At 39.8% G+C, this 16,869-nt stretch overlaps 1 protein-coding gene across 4 annotated transcripts in view; it reads right to left on the reverse strand.

The window, feature by feature from the left end:
- The window catches only part of ADAM10 (ADAM metallopeptidase domain 10), a 119,025-nt gene that overhangs the window by 26,428 nt on the left and 75,728 nt on the right, over positions 1–16,869 (reverse strand). For all 4 annotated transcript variants that reach the window (XM_065558264.1, XM_065558266.1, XM_065558267.1 and 1 more), the window contains 4 exons: positions 14,914–15,006; positions 12,703–12,886; positions 3,926–4,089; positions 1,773–1,956 (listed from right to left, as the gene is read on the reverse strand). In XM_065558264.1, coding sequence (XP_065414336.1) covers positions 1,773–1,956; positions 3,926–4,089; positions 12,703–12,886; positions 14,914–15,006 — 625 coding nt within the window. The remainder of the gene's footprint in view (positions 1–1,772; positions 1,957–3,925; positions 4,090–12,702; positions 12,887–14,913; positions 15,007–16,869) is intronic.

Here is a 16,869-nt window from a genome sequence, read left to right on the forward strand (position 1 = left end):
CGTCGAGACGATTCCCGTGGGCTGCGGTGCCGCACGGTGCCGGTCCGGAGATGATCTATCTCTACGCGGTGCCGGCGATCGGTGCCGGGACCGCGACCGGTGCCGATGACCTCGTCGGTGCCGGGAGTCGGATCTGGACCTCGACGAGGACCTGGAGTATGCCCGGTGCCGGGAGCGGCCTCTCGACGTCGAGCGTCGACCGTAGCGGTGCCGAGAACTACGTCTCGACGTTGATCGGTGCCGACGATCATAGCGGTGCCGAGACGTAGAGCGGTGCCGCGAAGAAGATCTTGGCCGCGAGTACGACCGGTGCCGAGGCGATATTCGGCGCCGGGACTGCGAGCGGCGTGGGGACCTGCTTCGGGACCTGGATCGGTGCCGAGGTTCCAGCCCTTGCGATGGAGGGCGCATCAAGGCAGGTTTCCCCCTCGACTGGACCGGGCGAGTCAACGGTGCCGTCGGTGCCGGTGGTTGGGGTGGTGCCGGCTCCGTGAGAGCTATTAAGTCTCTCGCCGCCGCGAAGGTCTCTGGAGTCGACGGGAGGCACTGTATCACCGCCGGTCTCGGTGGAGACGCTATCTGCACCGGACTCAACGGCCTCGGCGCCGGAGTCGACGGTGCTGGAGGCACCTGTTTCCGGTGCTCCACCGGCGGACGCGGCTCTACCCCCGGCACTGGGGGAGCCGGCGTCTTCGGCACGGAGGTCCCCGTCTTATGGGCTTTTTTATGCCCCGGGGATAATGACCGGCGCCGAGGCACTTGCTGTGCTTGCGGTGCCGACGAGGTCCGGTGCCGGGGAGGCTTGTCCGACGCCACTCGCGTGGTCGTCGTGGCCGGTGCCGCCGGGGCACTGCGCACCGAGGCGCTAGGTGCCGGGGCCTGGCTTGTAGATGGAGCGTCCGGACTAAGTGCCGCCTCCATCAGGAGTTGCCGGAGCCGAAAGTCCCGCTCCTTCTTGGTCCTTGGTCTGAAGGCCTTACAGATCTTGCACTTATCTGTTTGATGGGACTCTCCCAGGCACTTCAGACAGGAGTCGTGCGGGTTGCTCGTGGGCATAGGCTTAGCGCAGGAGGCGCACTGCTTGAAGCCGGGAGCGTTGGGCATGAGCCCGGCCCCGCGGCCGGGGGAGAAAGGGGGAGACGACCCCCTTAATCCCCTGAACTAGAATAACAACTAAAACAACTTTAAACTATTTAACTATAAACACTAGAACTACAACTATAACTATAACTGCGAATGTAACTAAGCTAGGGAGAGTGGAGAACAGCTAAGCAGCGCTCCACAGTTCCAACGACCGTCAGGGGCGGTAAGAAGGAACTGAGGGGGCGCCGGGTCGGCTGGGGTATATATTCAGCGCCATGAAGGCGCCACTCTAGGGGGCTCCACAGCCGACCCGCCGGTGTTGCTAGGGTAGAAAATCTTCCGACGATCGTGCACGCGGCGCGCACACACCTAATGGAATGGATATGAGCAAGCACTCGAAGAAGAACTTGTAGTTAAATTATCATATGACATAGTTAAGCATGATTGCATCTTGAGTAGACATTGCCAATTAGTATTGGAAGTGTAGGTGTGTTGCAGATTAGGATTTTATAGGGAAACTTGAACAATACTCTTCAGCATCCAGTTTGTTGATTTCTACTACATATTTTGTTCTCATTTTGTATTCAGAACTTCCACTAATAACAATGGGAACTTCTTGTGCAAAAGAAAAGTTAGATCAGAGCTCAGTTAACTCTTTAGCATTTTATAAGGGTGACAAAAATACATACCAACAAAACAATTATTTCTTTTTTTCTCAAGAACTTGGCTGATATTTCGAACGCTACAGAGGGAGAATTTATTGTTGTTAAGCTTGTCCCCAGATGTAGCTCTTGCATACATGATATAATTGCCATTTTCTTTCTGCCCCAAGTTTTTGGACTCTCCTGGAGTGCATTCCGTTCCAGAATCATGCTGCAAAACAGAACATTGTAAACTATTTCAAGCAGATCAGTTTCTATTGGTTAATTTGCTATCTTTCTACCTATGTGTATAACAGACCTGTGTGGGGTAATAGGGTGAGAAACAAAAGCTCATACAAAATTGTTGCCTTTTTAAAAAGTGTACCCCACTTGCCTATTTCAAAAAGGTGATGAATATCAGAAGCAAAGGATGAAATGGAAAGTCCACAACATCTCCATCTTAAATGTTAATGGTGGCTTATCAACCTGTGTGTGTGCTGGTTACAGCAACACAACACACACGCTCCTTTCTTTTACTGCTTTTAGGTTATATCCCAAAAGTTTTGGAGCACTGACAAAGTTAACTTCTGTGAGAGCAACCATATCATGTTTACACTAGAGAACTTGACTGTTCACTTGAAATGGTTAAATAAAACTGGCTTAAGCACAAATGGTTTGATGTGTCCATGCTTAGCCACATTGACTAGTATAAAGAATCAGAGCAGTTTTACACACTAGCACTGTTTTAGACTATTTCAGTTACAGTGCCCTCTGGGTACCTGTCCACAGTTCCTGGTATCTCCCAAAAGCAGAGGATTCTGAGATTTCTGAATACTACCAAGTGTTCTGTAGGACACTAATGGGAGGACCAGTGGAAACATTTCAGATAGTTCACATTCACACTGTAGGGAAAATGTGGACTTAAATATGATATGATTTGTGGGGGAAGTCCATTTCTATCCACACTATGGAGAACTGATAATTTATAACACCACCTGGTAACATACATGGAATACTTTACAATATAGACGTTTCAAAGATTATGATAAATGGCAAAAGCTTTTAAAAAATATTTGACAAGAGTAAGAAACCGTTTAATACCAATACTGTACTACCACTTTTGACAATTGATTTTCTCAGAATATGACCCATCCCTTCCAACATAAGTATATAAATGTGCACTTTTAAAATGGTATTACTACAAAAAGTAGCAAATTTTCTGACAAGTATATCCACTGACTATCCAAGATCAAACATGAGTTTCATAGGCAAGTTCAAAAATGATGTTTCAATTGGTCCAAAGAGATTTTCACTCTGACAGATTTCCTACTTCTTCAAATCAATGCATACTGTTAACATTCTGGATTCTTGTTCCTGCCAATATGGTAGAAGTTAGCTTAGTGGTTCATTTTCTAGTTTTCTAAAATGTAAAACTTTAAAAGTGACATGTAAAAGAGGAAATATTCTCCACTTTTCACAACCACTCACCCACAAATAAAAGACAAAAATAAAATCTCAAATTTTTCAGCCTGTCACAGACAAAAGCCTTGAACATAGCACGTGAAGACAACTGCTTCAAAATCCTATTACAAGTGTAACTCAGACAGTTGCTTCTCAAAATAAATTAAAAACCTTTAAAGGTATAAAAAATGCAAAGGGTACAAAGGAAAGCCAGTTTTATCCCCATTGTTGAGTGAGAGGACATAACCAAAGTTTTGCCTCATGAGCTGGGACCCTTGCCCTCACTCTGCATAAAATAAGAACTAATATTTACTTCTCACCAAAACACAGATGCACACGTACACACTTTTGAAGAGAGATGAGTAAGCTTTGTCCTTCAAAGGAAGTGGGAAGACTTTAGGAGAGAATAACCCACACTTTTTACAGAAGAGTAGTCATGAATAAGTGCAGTATAAGATAGGCTAAGCCAGTAGTTGCTGTAAGCAGCTAAATGAGAAATTAAGAATATTCACAAAAGTCCTGTTGCACCAAGTTCTTCCTTTTGTAGAACATTCATAAAGATCTTAACACATATTGCTTATCTGCAAAGTCCTTGCTTTTCTTTTGCATGCATACCTAGATGAATTGTTTTTATTAGCATACACATAATAGTAAAAGGTTTAAGTTACAAAATGTTTTCATCATTAACAAGTTATGCCTCCCAAAACAAAATGTGTAATGGAGCAACACTTAATACTTACAGGAGAACCAAAGTTATGTCCAACCTCATGAGCAAAAGTGATGTGAGAAACCTTAGGAGGGACGTGAGAGCCATAGTTCTGAACAGTGATGATTCCAGTATTTAAGGACTTCTTTTTACCATCAGAATAGAGTTTGCTCTTTTCACATATTCCACCAGAGCTCCCTGCATTTAGAACAAGAGTTAAATAGCTCAAAATTAAAACATTTTGAAAGAAGAGAGGTGAGTTGTATTTTTTGTTCTGTATCTTAGTTGAAAACGTACTCTAACAATATTACAATATTGAAAGTGTGTAGAGTGCCACATCAGTTTTTTTTAATCTAAATTCCATTTGGTTCTCCTTTTCAAGTAAAGAATATACTATTTCTGAATACAAAAAAATTCTTTCCAGTATCAAGGAAAAAGGCTAACATTCACAATGTTCAGTTGCGTATACTTCAAATCTGCTTTTAAATAGTATCTTCCATTTTTTCCCAAAAGTACTTGTAAAAGGCCTAAGATTAGCCACATATCCTAGTGAGAAGGAGTGACTCATTTCTTCGCAGTACAATTTAAAACTGAAGTGTGGTTTTGATAGTGGTTAATCATATGTGTTTAAAGGTCAACAATCAAGGAAGTTACACCCAGTGTTTGAAAACGCAGTCCTGAGACTGTTATTTTGCTGTAAAAACATTTTCAGAATCTAGAACATATGCTTTCTAAACAAGTTTTGTCTTGCTAAAGTCAAGTTGCAGTTCAGCAAAATAAGTCATATGAGAATAAGTACTTCCAGGAATAGTCTCACAGGGGAAGGGTGATAAAGATTCATACTTCAGCACCTATAAGTCAGTGAGTAAAAAGTCCAAAGTGGAGCCTTACTACACACTCTATATTCACCCATACATTTCAATGCAGCAAGTCTTAAAGGACAACCTATCTTCCTTTCATACTACAAAATATAATCAGATTCCTAAAATCCTCCTTAAACAGACTAACAAAACATTCCTTAGCTGTACATCCAACACCTGTTAGTCATCCAGACTCTATGTAATACACCCCTTGATTAAGAAATCCTGTACAGATGTGAGATAAAACGTGATGCTAACTATCTAATAGATGCACATGCATTAAGGGCGAAATTCACCAACTAAGTATGTTTTATGCAGGTAAAGTTCTTGTAAGTGGTGCTTGCAAAATCTACATTCTATCAGCCCTACCCCACTATGCCGCCATGCTTTCCCAGCCAATGGACCAAAACAGACTCTCTGTGCCACATACATGGAGCATTAGGGCCATTAGGGCATGTATTGAATTTCCTGTGACTCTTCCTCAGGACAATCACCAACACTGGTCTGACTGATCGATGGATTGGCAATCCCTCGATTCGAGGATGATCTCTACCATGGATTTACATATGGGTCCTGAGATGACTCTGGAGTCTGATCCTGGAACCGCAAATCTGTCCTGAGTAGGTACATACATTTTGTGACAAGACGATGGCATGCTGGGAGAAAGTTATTTCTTTTTCCTTCCTCCTCTCTCTTTTCAGCTTTGAGGACAAGGTGCTTCTCCTCGAAACATGCCACTGCCTGATGGAGGATATGGCACCATTGGGGTCGGTTGCTGGCTTGCTCTTCCCAGCTTCTGATGTCCACACCAGTTTTCTTAAAATACGCTTTCAGTGTGTCTTTGATCTCAGACCATGGGTGAGTGAGAGTTAAGGACTTGTTTTGGGAGGCGAGAGTTTGGCATCTACACACAATGTCCAGCCCAGCTAAGTTGGTGCATGAGAATCATTGCTTCAATGATGGTGACAAGGATGCTGGCATTAATGTGGCGATATTGCCATTTGATGTGAAGGATCTTCCGGAGGCATCGAGGGTGATACCTCTCCAAACTCTGGAGGTGCTGCCGATAGGTCACCCAGGTTTCGCATCCAGGGAGGAGTGTTGGAACAACAATTGTCTTATAGACCTGGATCTTGGTGTCCTACCATAGGTCATGTGCTCTGAAAACGCATCGGAGCAATGGAAGCACTTGCGCACTGGATTCTGTGCTGGATCTCACTGTCGATTTTTGCATTTTGAGAAAGTTGGCTACTGAGGTAGCAAAAGTGCTCAACTGTCTCCAGAGTGACACTCAATGGTGATTTGTTCTGGGTCATGTTTAAGGCCTGAACCAGGTTGATAGAACGTTTTCGTCTTCTCAATATTGAGAGAGAGTCCTAGGCTTCGGTAAGCTTGTGCAAGAAAATCCAGTATGGACTGAAGGTCATTCTCAGTGTGTGCGAGGATGATACAATCATCAGCATACTGACGATCAGTAATAGACACCCTGAAGACATTAGACTTTGAGCAGAGATGAAGATTAAAGAGCTGCCCATCCAGTCAATTCCATTGGGGGAGATGATCTCGATTGGGCAGAGATCAGCATTGGTCTATACAGAAGTGATATACAGATTCCTCTGTGTTTCAGGGGGGCTCTCTGCACCCTCGTAAAAGGCCAATTCACCTGCATAACCTAATCAGAAAATCTAAGTGGTAGAGACGACAGACATGAATTGCCATACCAATCAGACCAGAGATCCATCTAGTCCAATATCCTGTTTCTGTCAGTGGTTCTTACAAGATGCTTCAGAGGAAGGCGCAAGAACCCCCACTATAAGGGCTAGTGTGTCCCCCACATTATATCTCATCCTAATCTAATAGCTAGATTTTTCTGAAGGCCTGAAGCATGAGAGGGTTTAATATCCCTTCCAAAATGTGTAAGCTTTGATTATAATACTGGACATTCTTGTTATCCACATAAATGTCCAACCTTTTTTTTAAATCTCGGTGAACAGTTCTTTGCCTCAATGACTTCCTGCGGCAATGAGATCTACAGTCTAATTACTCATTATGTGAAAAAGTATTTCCTTCCTAATTTATCAGTTTTTAATTCACTGAATGTTCGTTCCTTGTTCTTGTGTTATGAGACACAAAGAGCAGAAGCTCCCGATCTACCTTCTCTGTGACATTTGTTTTTTATGGACTTCTATCCCTGCCTAGGTGTCTCCATGACATTACTGAAAATGACCGCACAGCAGGACGGGACACAATAGTGAAAACAGAAAAGTCATTTGGCTGGGGGAAAATGTGTCCAATACTTAAGACACAAGTAGGATTGATAGTATTACCTAGGTATTGGATAGCTTTAAATGAATTTAGTTCAATTTGATCACAACCCTAAACATTTGTATTAGTTTTCAGCTGGTGAGTGGCGATTTTATTGTTTACAAAACTCAAGGGTGTAGTCTGATAGTCGTTTTTATAAATATGTAGACTATAAAATAATTTACACTAGATTTATTTTCAGACAAAAATACCATTGAAACTTGTGGTGAGAAACTGGGCTGAAATTGGTCAGGAAATTTTTGAATGATCAAAAATAGTAGCTTGCAGTTAAAAAAAAGCCATTTCTTTTGTTATCACTAGGCGCAGAGAAAGTCTGATGGAATAGAGTAGAACTTTCTGTTTCAAGTCCTGTCCCATATGGACTTTGGCCCCCAGTTCCTTAAATGAATAACTGCTCTTGACATCAGCCCAAAAGCAGCTGTGTGAATTGATGGAGTTAACTCCTTTACTTGAATTACCCAGAGAGTAGACAGGGATGTCTAATGTCTCTTCTACTTTCTGGACTGGCCACAGAGCCTTTTGCTCAAAGGACAATGAATCCATCACAGGAATGAAACTTGCAGGACCACATCAGAAAATAGCATATATAGATGTAACATTTTTATCTAAATCAAATATTCTCTAAAACTATTCGCTAAAACAATCCAGGATTTTGGGAAAGTCTGGATTTAAAATAAAATTATGCCAAATCTGAAATACTAGCTATAAATTTGCCAGACCCTGAAAAGTCACTCCTCCAGAAAATGTTTGGGTACAAATGGGCAACAAATTCTATAAGATACATGGGAATTCAAATCTCAAAACAACCTAGAAGAGCTTCTATCATTTAAATGTTAACCCCCTACTTCAGCAAATGAAAAAAGATTTGGAGTGCTGGGGGACGTAAGCAATTTCTTGATTGGGAAGAACAGCCACCATCAAAATAAACACTCTAAGGATATCTTTCTTGTTTCAAAATCTTTCTCTGATTATCCCAGATACAAACCTAGCAGGAATACAGAGGGTGCTGTTACAATTTACATGGAATAAGAAAAGGCCAAGAGTGAGTGCAGATACTTTGTACAGATCCATTAAACAGGGTAGACTAGCCGCTCCAAATAATCTATGGCGGCGTTTCTCAAAAAGGGGTCTGCAGGCCCTGCTGATCAACTCTCCTACCCCTCCCTCCCAGCGCCTCCTGCATGCTGGGGAACAGATGTTCCCGCTGGGAGGGAGGGAGAGGAAGGGGGACAGGGGTGCTTGGGGGAGGCAGCAGCAAGAGGCAGGGAAGAGGAAAGGCGGGGTGGAGCCTTGGAGGAAGGGGTGGTGTGGGGCGGGGCCTGGGGCTGAGCGGGTGGCTTGGGGGTCCACAGCAAATTTTAAAATCAAAACTGGGGTCCTCAGGTTACTAAAGTTTGAGAATCACCAATCTATGGTATTATCAAGCCAGCCAGCTCAAAGCAGGAGTGGAGTGGGGGGTGCCCAGACAAACATTGGGTCTTTATTGAACAGAAAAATTGTGACAGTGTAAATCTCTAGGCTACTCCAAAAGTTTACACACACATCCTTTAGTAAAGGCTACTCTATGGGTTTGGGATAGAATTAGAGAAATTCTTTCCCCTTGCCAATCACACCCATTGCAAATACTCTAGATCTTAACCCAAATTGCAAACCAAAGAGCTTCAAAGATTGGGAGAGCCATGGAATACACTTGGTTGGCCAGCTATTCAGTAAAGAAACTTTCCTAACTTATTTAGAGATCACAACTAATTTTAACTGGCACTAGTACTTTCAAGTAAGGCATTATGTTTCTCAACTTTCTAGAAAACCTGTTTGATACAAAAAGCTAACAAATAGAAGCGCTGGCATCTGGTCAATGAGGAAACAAAAAAATAGCTAATTTGTATTAATCTTTGCAGACAGCTTTTCTAATAAAAAAAATTCATATATGACTCACTGTGGAAAGGATGTGGATAGACAAATTACCGCAGAGAAAGGGGGCTTAGTCCGGGGGGGGGGGAGGAGAGGACCAGTAACCTCAGTCTGACGCACAATAAAAAATTCTTGAAGATACTGTTTCAATGGCCCTTCAAACCAACCAGGCTAAAAGATATGTTCCGTTCAGTCCTTAGAGAGTATTTGGATGCAATCCACAACCAAATATCACAAATTGTTGGGTATTTATTACCAAAACGATCTCTCGGTAATCTTTCTAGTGGAAATGGTCACACAAGAGGAAATGAAGAATTAATCTCATCTGGTAGTAACTGCTTGGCTATTGGTAGCCTCTCACTGGAAAAAGAAACAGTCTAACCATAGAGGAATGGTTTAAAAAAAAAAAAAAAAAAAAAAAGGAGGTTGTAGTTATGGAAAAATTAACATAACTATGTATCCAATAAGAGACAGAAGACAGATAGATACATAGATATAGGGTTACTTTTTATTCAATATTCAAAGTACATCCCCCTGCAAAAAACCCAGCACGCCTATCCAGTTTTTTTAACATTTGATAGACACGCCTGACCTGTTAAACATGTATATTGAGATTTCACTCAATTTAATAAAAATCAGTAGAAATGGCATATTACAGGTGTTTTAATGATGCTCACTCTGTAATACAACACCCTATTAAACAGAAATATCTGATGACTATACTCCTGTATGTCTCATTAAACAAAAATTAACTGTTTTAATAATTGTTTTGTTTCTGATATTTACATGGCCAGGACTTGTCAACTTGTTAAAAATTCCTAAATAGTTAAAAATAGTAGCTTGGTCAGATGCTTGTGAATATTTAAAGAAAACAAAAAAACCCCACAATGAGAACATTTTATAGTTGTGGGAATGCAAAAAATGCTTTTCATAACTACAGTTAACTTATTTTGTGTATTTTAGACATGATGTAATTAATAAGCTCTTGTGGAACCATGGACACTAACAAGCCTGGGTTTGCACAGCTGGAATTTTTAATGAGACATAATAAGTCTATAAAAATTTACATTTACACAAAGCGTAGACACAGTATTGGGAAAGTGAGGTTAGAGTCTTATTTCTCAGGCTGGGCATGTAACATCCAACACTGGTAAGATATCCAAAAATAAGAGATGCCATACAGACTTATCAGTTCCAAACTATTCATCTTGTAAAACTAACGTATCCAGTGTGTTCCAAACAGCTCAAACCTAACATTTCCTAAAGGATCAATTATACAAATAAGCAATATGGGGCAGCCAAAGCAGCAGCTGTTATTTTTTGGCAACTCAAGAACAATTGTTTTAAACTAATATGCTTAACATTTCCAATTTTTAACGTTCCTGAAAATGAAGTTGAACCAACAATCCTAACTCCAGGCCATGCAGGGCACCATTTAACACAAACATCTACTACTTCCCTTGAAATAGAGGACACTGCTGCCAAATACCACAAGCTGCAGTGAAAGATAACAAGGCCAAGTTTTTCCATTAGTGATCAGCAAGCTTTCACATATACTACAGTGAGAACAAGGAACAGCCACCTATTGAATTCAATGTTGGATACCAAACAAGATTAACTAATTCACATGCCTTGCTCATATTCAGAAGTTTCTAGCAAATCAAATTCTAAATTTCATCCTCTCCTCTGCTTCAACTTCCAATTTGATTCCACTCACTAGCCATGTCCCTGTTCTCAATTACAAGTGACTTCACCCATTCCTCTTCCTCTACTTCTATAGAAGTTTGTTTCCCAATAAGCCTAAGCCTTGAAAATAAATCTATGTTCTAAATAACTTAACTTAACTGTATTCTATGTTTATTCAGTTAGAATCTGTTTCTAATATAAAAATAATATGTTCATGTAAATATTTTGGTGATAAAAAATGAAAGCCTCAAAAAACTATTTTCCGGGGAGGGAGGGAGGAGAGGGAATAGAATAAAAAGGTTTTTTCCACAATCCTGAATTTGAACTAAAAGTTTTCTTTTCACAATAAATTTTGATTAATGTTGTTATAGCAATATTTCTAGTTACTTCTAAAAAAATTTGAACATACATACATACATACACACACACACACACACACACATATATATATATAAAGAACTACAGGTTAAATTGATATTTTCATATTTTATTTCGCATACTATCTGATTAGTTTGTGAGGATTGAAGACTATCAGAAATTCTTTATCTTCAAACAGGAAATTTTCCTACCACTGACTTTCTAAGTAAAGGGATAGAAGTTATTAACTTGTGAATTTTAGTGTTTATTTTATTTCAAATACAGTTTGGTCATTCAGGGAATTAAATGGACAAGTCCAAGTTAACATTAAAAAAAAAAAATCAAGAGAATTACAGTAGTACTGATAAAACTACCCAAGTTACTGAGAACACAATTTTGTAAATAAAATCCACAGCATAGTGAAAGTTGAAATTTAAATTTCATCTATGCTGATTAACTGATTGACCAAAGAAGTTATAGGAACTAGGAAGTAAAGGGTATGGTCCAAGAAGACAAAAAAGCAGCACTGCAGCAGTGTGTCATCAGAAGTATGAAGATACAGTCTTCGTGTCAGACTTGTCTAAAGAAAAAGCCTTTGAGTATATTAGAGAACAAACCAAGCATGACCTTATCTGTAGCACAAGACTTACACTTTCTGGTCACAAAATGGATATGAGAACAGGAAAGTATGGTAGGTTATCCATTTAACATTCAGATACTCTAGAATTAAGTGAGGTATGATCACTTAGATTGAAAGAATGTTGCAACTAGTTTTCTCCATCCATTAGACATTTGTTGACCTCCAATATTATTCAACTGCTGTTTTACAGTAACAATACAGGCTCTTTTCTGCAGAGGGAGCTAGTTGCCTATCCACATGGATGAACAGACTTTCCTTGTCAGGTGGTAAATGGTATTTCTCCAATGGAGAAAGTCATTCTCTAGAAAGATTTTCTCTTGTGTCACACTTGAGCAGGCATAAAACACTATTGGAATAGCAGATTTTTGTAGCTCCAATGAAAGTTATCATGAAGACTGTTAAATTTCTCCACATGACATGACATAGTAAAGTGCTTTCAGGAAATACTTAGACACTGAAAATTAAGACACATGGCTGAAATGAAACTGGTCAGAGTCTCAGTGAAATTTAAAGACAAATCATCTAGGAAGGGCAAGTACAGATATATTGTTTCAGTGTCTCTGCACACATCACTGCATTGGTTTATACTCTGTTCAGATTTCCAAGTTATTTGTATCCGTAAGAGCTGGAAGCCACAGATCCTGGAGTACAAATCTATGGCAAGATGTGAATTCTATGGCTGTAGAGTGTTGTATAATACAAGGAGCCTTGCTTATAGTTTATTCAAAGCACTTCTGACACCTTTTTCATTTCATTGGTCACTCATACCTGGCCAAGTGTCTGCCCAGAGAATTAAGGTGCTGTTCTAAAGGAAAGCAATGAATAGGGGAATCTGTATGACTCAAATAGTTAGTGGCACATGATGTATTGATATTTACATAATTTCACATCATACATTATCAAACTGTGAAGAATCAGACCTACAATGTTGGAAAAATTTCAGTAAAGTCAACAGTTGATACTTTTCTTCCTTTCTCCTACTTAAAAATACTTGACTTCTGTAAGAGAGTACTCTAGTTATGGATTAATTACCTGAAGGGGCTCCAACCCAAGCCAGACCAAGGACACCATCATCAAAATCACGGTCAGTAAATACATAGGCCAAGCAATAATCATCATGATTCTGTTCAGAGTTCAGTTCCAGAAACTTCTCCACACCAATATTAGGAAATCTGAAGGGATTGGAAGGGTCTCTCTCATCAACAGTTGTGTTGATCTAAAAGTAAATTCAAATTTATACTGAATCAAACATTTCATTTTCGTCTGGCTAATACAAGGTTGCTAAGAAAGACTTCCTATTACCAACTCTGATGTCAAATAATAACATCAATATCTAAAGATTTATAGACACTACATATCAATTCATAATATCTGGAAAATACTGAGTCCTAAAGTGAACTTGTTTCATAAGACAACATAACTGCATTTATGCGGCAAATTACAACCTCCTTCCTCTTCCTTCAAATACTTCCTTCAGACAAACTTCATCCACAAGAATTAAAAAAAGCGTATTTATAACCTTAATTCTACATTTTTGAGATGAACTTTCATCTGGTTATTCAGTTGACAGCTATATCTACTTTAAATGCAAGTTCCTGGAGCAAAAAGATTGTATTATATCCTATAATATACACTGATGGCACATGCGACATCATAGCACACAAAGGTAAGAATGTTTAGATACAGCTAAAAACAAGAAAGATTTGTAAAAGTGTCATATAAAGTAAAACTGCATGCTCACATTAAATCTCCAATATAAAACTAAGAGCAAGGTTTTAGTATTATGAGCTATACATAAATTCCATTCAGCTCATTGTACTGTGAAAGGTTTCAGAGTAGCAGCCGTGTTTGTCTGTATCCGCAAAAAGAGAAGGAGTACTTGTGGCACCTTAGAGACTAACAAATTTGTTAGTCTCTAAGGTGCCACAAGTACTCCTTTTCTTTGTACTGTGAAAGTCTCTCAAAGATATTTTTCTGAGCACAAACATGCACTAAGGCAGAAGCTGATGAGAGATTTTTTTTTTTTAAACTGAACACAACAAGATGTGCTACTATGCACAGAGCAATTTCATGTGTAACAATCTAAAAGTTGGAGGCCTAAAAGCAATTTACAGAAGGAAGTTTTTTTAAAAATTGCACTTTGGTCTTTTGCTTTTTTATAATGTATAAAGGCAGCCTTTTAATCTTTTATCTTTAAAATAAAGAGAGTCAGGTATAAAGTGATCCAGTCTGGTTTGACCTTCCCTATTTTTTCAGGAGGAACTTTTCAGGGGTCTGGTGTATTGTGAGTTACCTCACACCTTAACCAAAAAAGCTGAAGTGCTGACTCTTCAAAAAAAGACCTCCTTTCTCCCAAGCTGTTTATATATTAGTTACATAGATGTTACAAAGAAAAAAAAACCCAAGCCTATATTTTAACACTAGACTAAAATCCCTTCCTCGCAATTGCTCCCCCTTTTAGTTGGTCTCTTGTAGTGTCAGATATCCTTCCAAGGTAGATAAATACATTTTAAGGCCAAAAGAGACCAAGAAGATCACTTAATCTAACTTCTTGCCTAAGAAGAGTCAGAGTTACACCTGTGCTGGAGGGAATTAACCCTCTCCTCCCACTACATAAACAAACCCTGTTTAAAAGACCCACATTTCTAACTTTCGAAGCACACCACTTATCACACACATAGAATTTCAGGCTTTCTTTGTACATCAAAGCAACAAAAAGGGAACAAGCACAACAGTTTTCTCCTTTGCATGTCCCCTTTAACAACTAAATGATGTTTCTTTATATCAATGTACTGACTACATTTTCCCCACCAATGAAAGAACCATTTTAAGGATAAACTGGACTTTAAAATTAGGAAGCAAATTTCTGCAGTGACCATTGGTTTAAAGCATCAAATATAAGCAGTTTTAAAAAATACTGTAACAGCCCCCAAGTAAACTCCTATATTTCTACTGTATTTCCTTTCCCATCACTGCTGATAACCAATATGAGAAGCTTTGTCCCTTAAATTAGTCCGCTATGTCAAACACTGAACTGAAACATCACAAGGCTATAATAAAAGCCATGGCAATGTGAATATTAAGATTGCAAGAGCACTGAAGAAATTAGGTAGGAGGACAATTATAACAGACTGTTTTTAACATGAAAGTATCAAATTCAGCAGATAGTTTAAAAGAATTATTGTCATTTAACTAACATTCCTCACATTCAACAGATATGTCTGCAACAACAGAATTACTTACTCTTATTCGTTTCACCATGAAACTGATGTTACGGATTCCTGTGAAATCTGTTGACTGGTAAATTGTGTCAATTGCTTTAACATGACTGGATATCTATTAATCAGAAAGACAAGCTGAAGTGTTTACAGTCAAAAAATGTTTTCTACCTATTATGCTACACAAGAAAACTTCAATGCAAGCATCTTCACATGCAAATTAACTTTCACTCATATGTGATAGGCATTTTTAATAAAGTACCCATGATGAATAATCAGTGTACATCTACAGTAAATTACATAGTTCAGACCATAACAATCTTAGATATCCCCTATTGCTAAATTAACTTTACTCACCCAATACAAATAACTGGAAACAGTTATGATATATTTGTTTGTGACAGCCATTTAATTCACCCTAACATCAAAGTACTGTGAAAAGTATCCTCAAAGGATTGCATTATTTTAAAGAATGATATGCTGGAAGAGTTTTAGACAAAATTTAATTGTAAATTGTCACTGCATATTATTCTATTTTTACTAGAAAGCAAATATGAAAAATTTGCCTTCTTAAGAATACAGGATAAAGTTTTCAAAAGCACCTAAGTGACTTTAGGATTAGAGTGACAAAGGGACTTAGGTGCCTAATTGCCACTTCAAGTGGGCTGATGTCCAATATTTAGGGATCAATGAGATCCTCAAAAAACCCCACTTCGCTGGCGTCTAACAATGAAGTCACCTAAATTCCCATGCACGTTCCTGCCAGTTGGCCTGCACAAAACCGCTTAAGTCTTGATGCTATCAAAGCAGCTTGATTCCCGCCCTCGCTTGCACCTAAACACCTGTGAACTTCTCAAACTAAGCGTTCCTCTGCCTATCTCACCTGGGAAGCCCAATCTATTAGGTGTGCTCAGAGCACATCTAATCCGTGAAAAAAAAAAGACAGCTGGGGTTGACCAGATCAGGAATTTGGGGGAACGGGAAGGGTGGATGTGTGTCCAATAGTCCAATGGTTAGGGCACTCACTTGGGATGGGAGAGACCCATCTTCAAATCTCCACTCCGCCTGATTTGGAGCAAGCACTTGAATGCAGCTCTCCCACATTCCAGGTGAATGCCTTAACTCAATTTCTCCTGTTCAAACTGTTCCACTTTATATAAATAGATATTCATTGGACCAAAGATTGACTGTAAAGCCCAGTGCACAACTCCTCGAGAGGGTTCACAGCTATGAATGTTGAGCTGAAATAGGCATCTAACTCTGGGTTGGAGGGAAATGCCTAACTACCTTTATGTGGCAGGGCCTAAAGCCCACCCCTTTCCTTGGTATTTCCTACTGGCTAGCTTAGGCTGCTTCCCATTCCGCTTGTTGCCTTTTTCTGAATCCCATTCTTAGGCACCTAACTCTCACCATGCATTGCCTAAATTGGGGCTAAGGATTCCTACCCAGCAGCTGGGCGCCTAAAAGTTTAAAAGTGTTGCAAAGCTTAAGTCCCTTTGTGGACTCGGGAGCCCAAGCCCCATTTTCAAAAAAAGAGACATAGGCTCTTAAGTCCTGCTGACTTTCAATTAGGTGCCTAATTATCTAACTCACTCTTGAAAATGGGACTAGGACACTTCTGAAAACATTACCCATAATGAATTGTAGCGGTACAGTCTAATGAACTAATAATCTACATTAAATTAGATGCAAAAATGGGCTGTGAAGCTACATAACACTTCACCTAGATTTTTCAGCAAACATAAGAGGAACCAAGAAAGTAAGTTTCCTGGCTAGGAATTCATTGAAATAAGTGAGGACTGTCTACTTTTAGTTTCTTCCTGCTGCTTCTCTGATCATCTACTGAACTTGCTGCTATAGGAGTAGGTCTTACTGGACACGTCTATACCGCTGCTGGGAACACGCGTCCTAGCACAGACTCACTAAAACAGCAGTGTGGACGTTGTGGGACAGGCAGAGGGGCTCAGGCTAGTCACCCAAG

The sequence above is a fragment of the Chrysemys picta genome, chromosome 10 (assembly GCF_011386835.1).
Source record: "Chrysemys picta bellii isolate R12L10 chromosome 10, ASM1138683v2, whole genome shotgun sequence".
NCBI lineage: Eukaryota > Metazoa > Chordata > Testudines > Emydidae > Chrysemys > Chrysemys picta.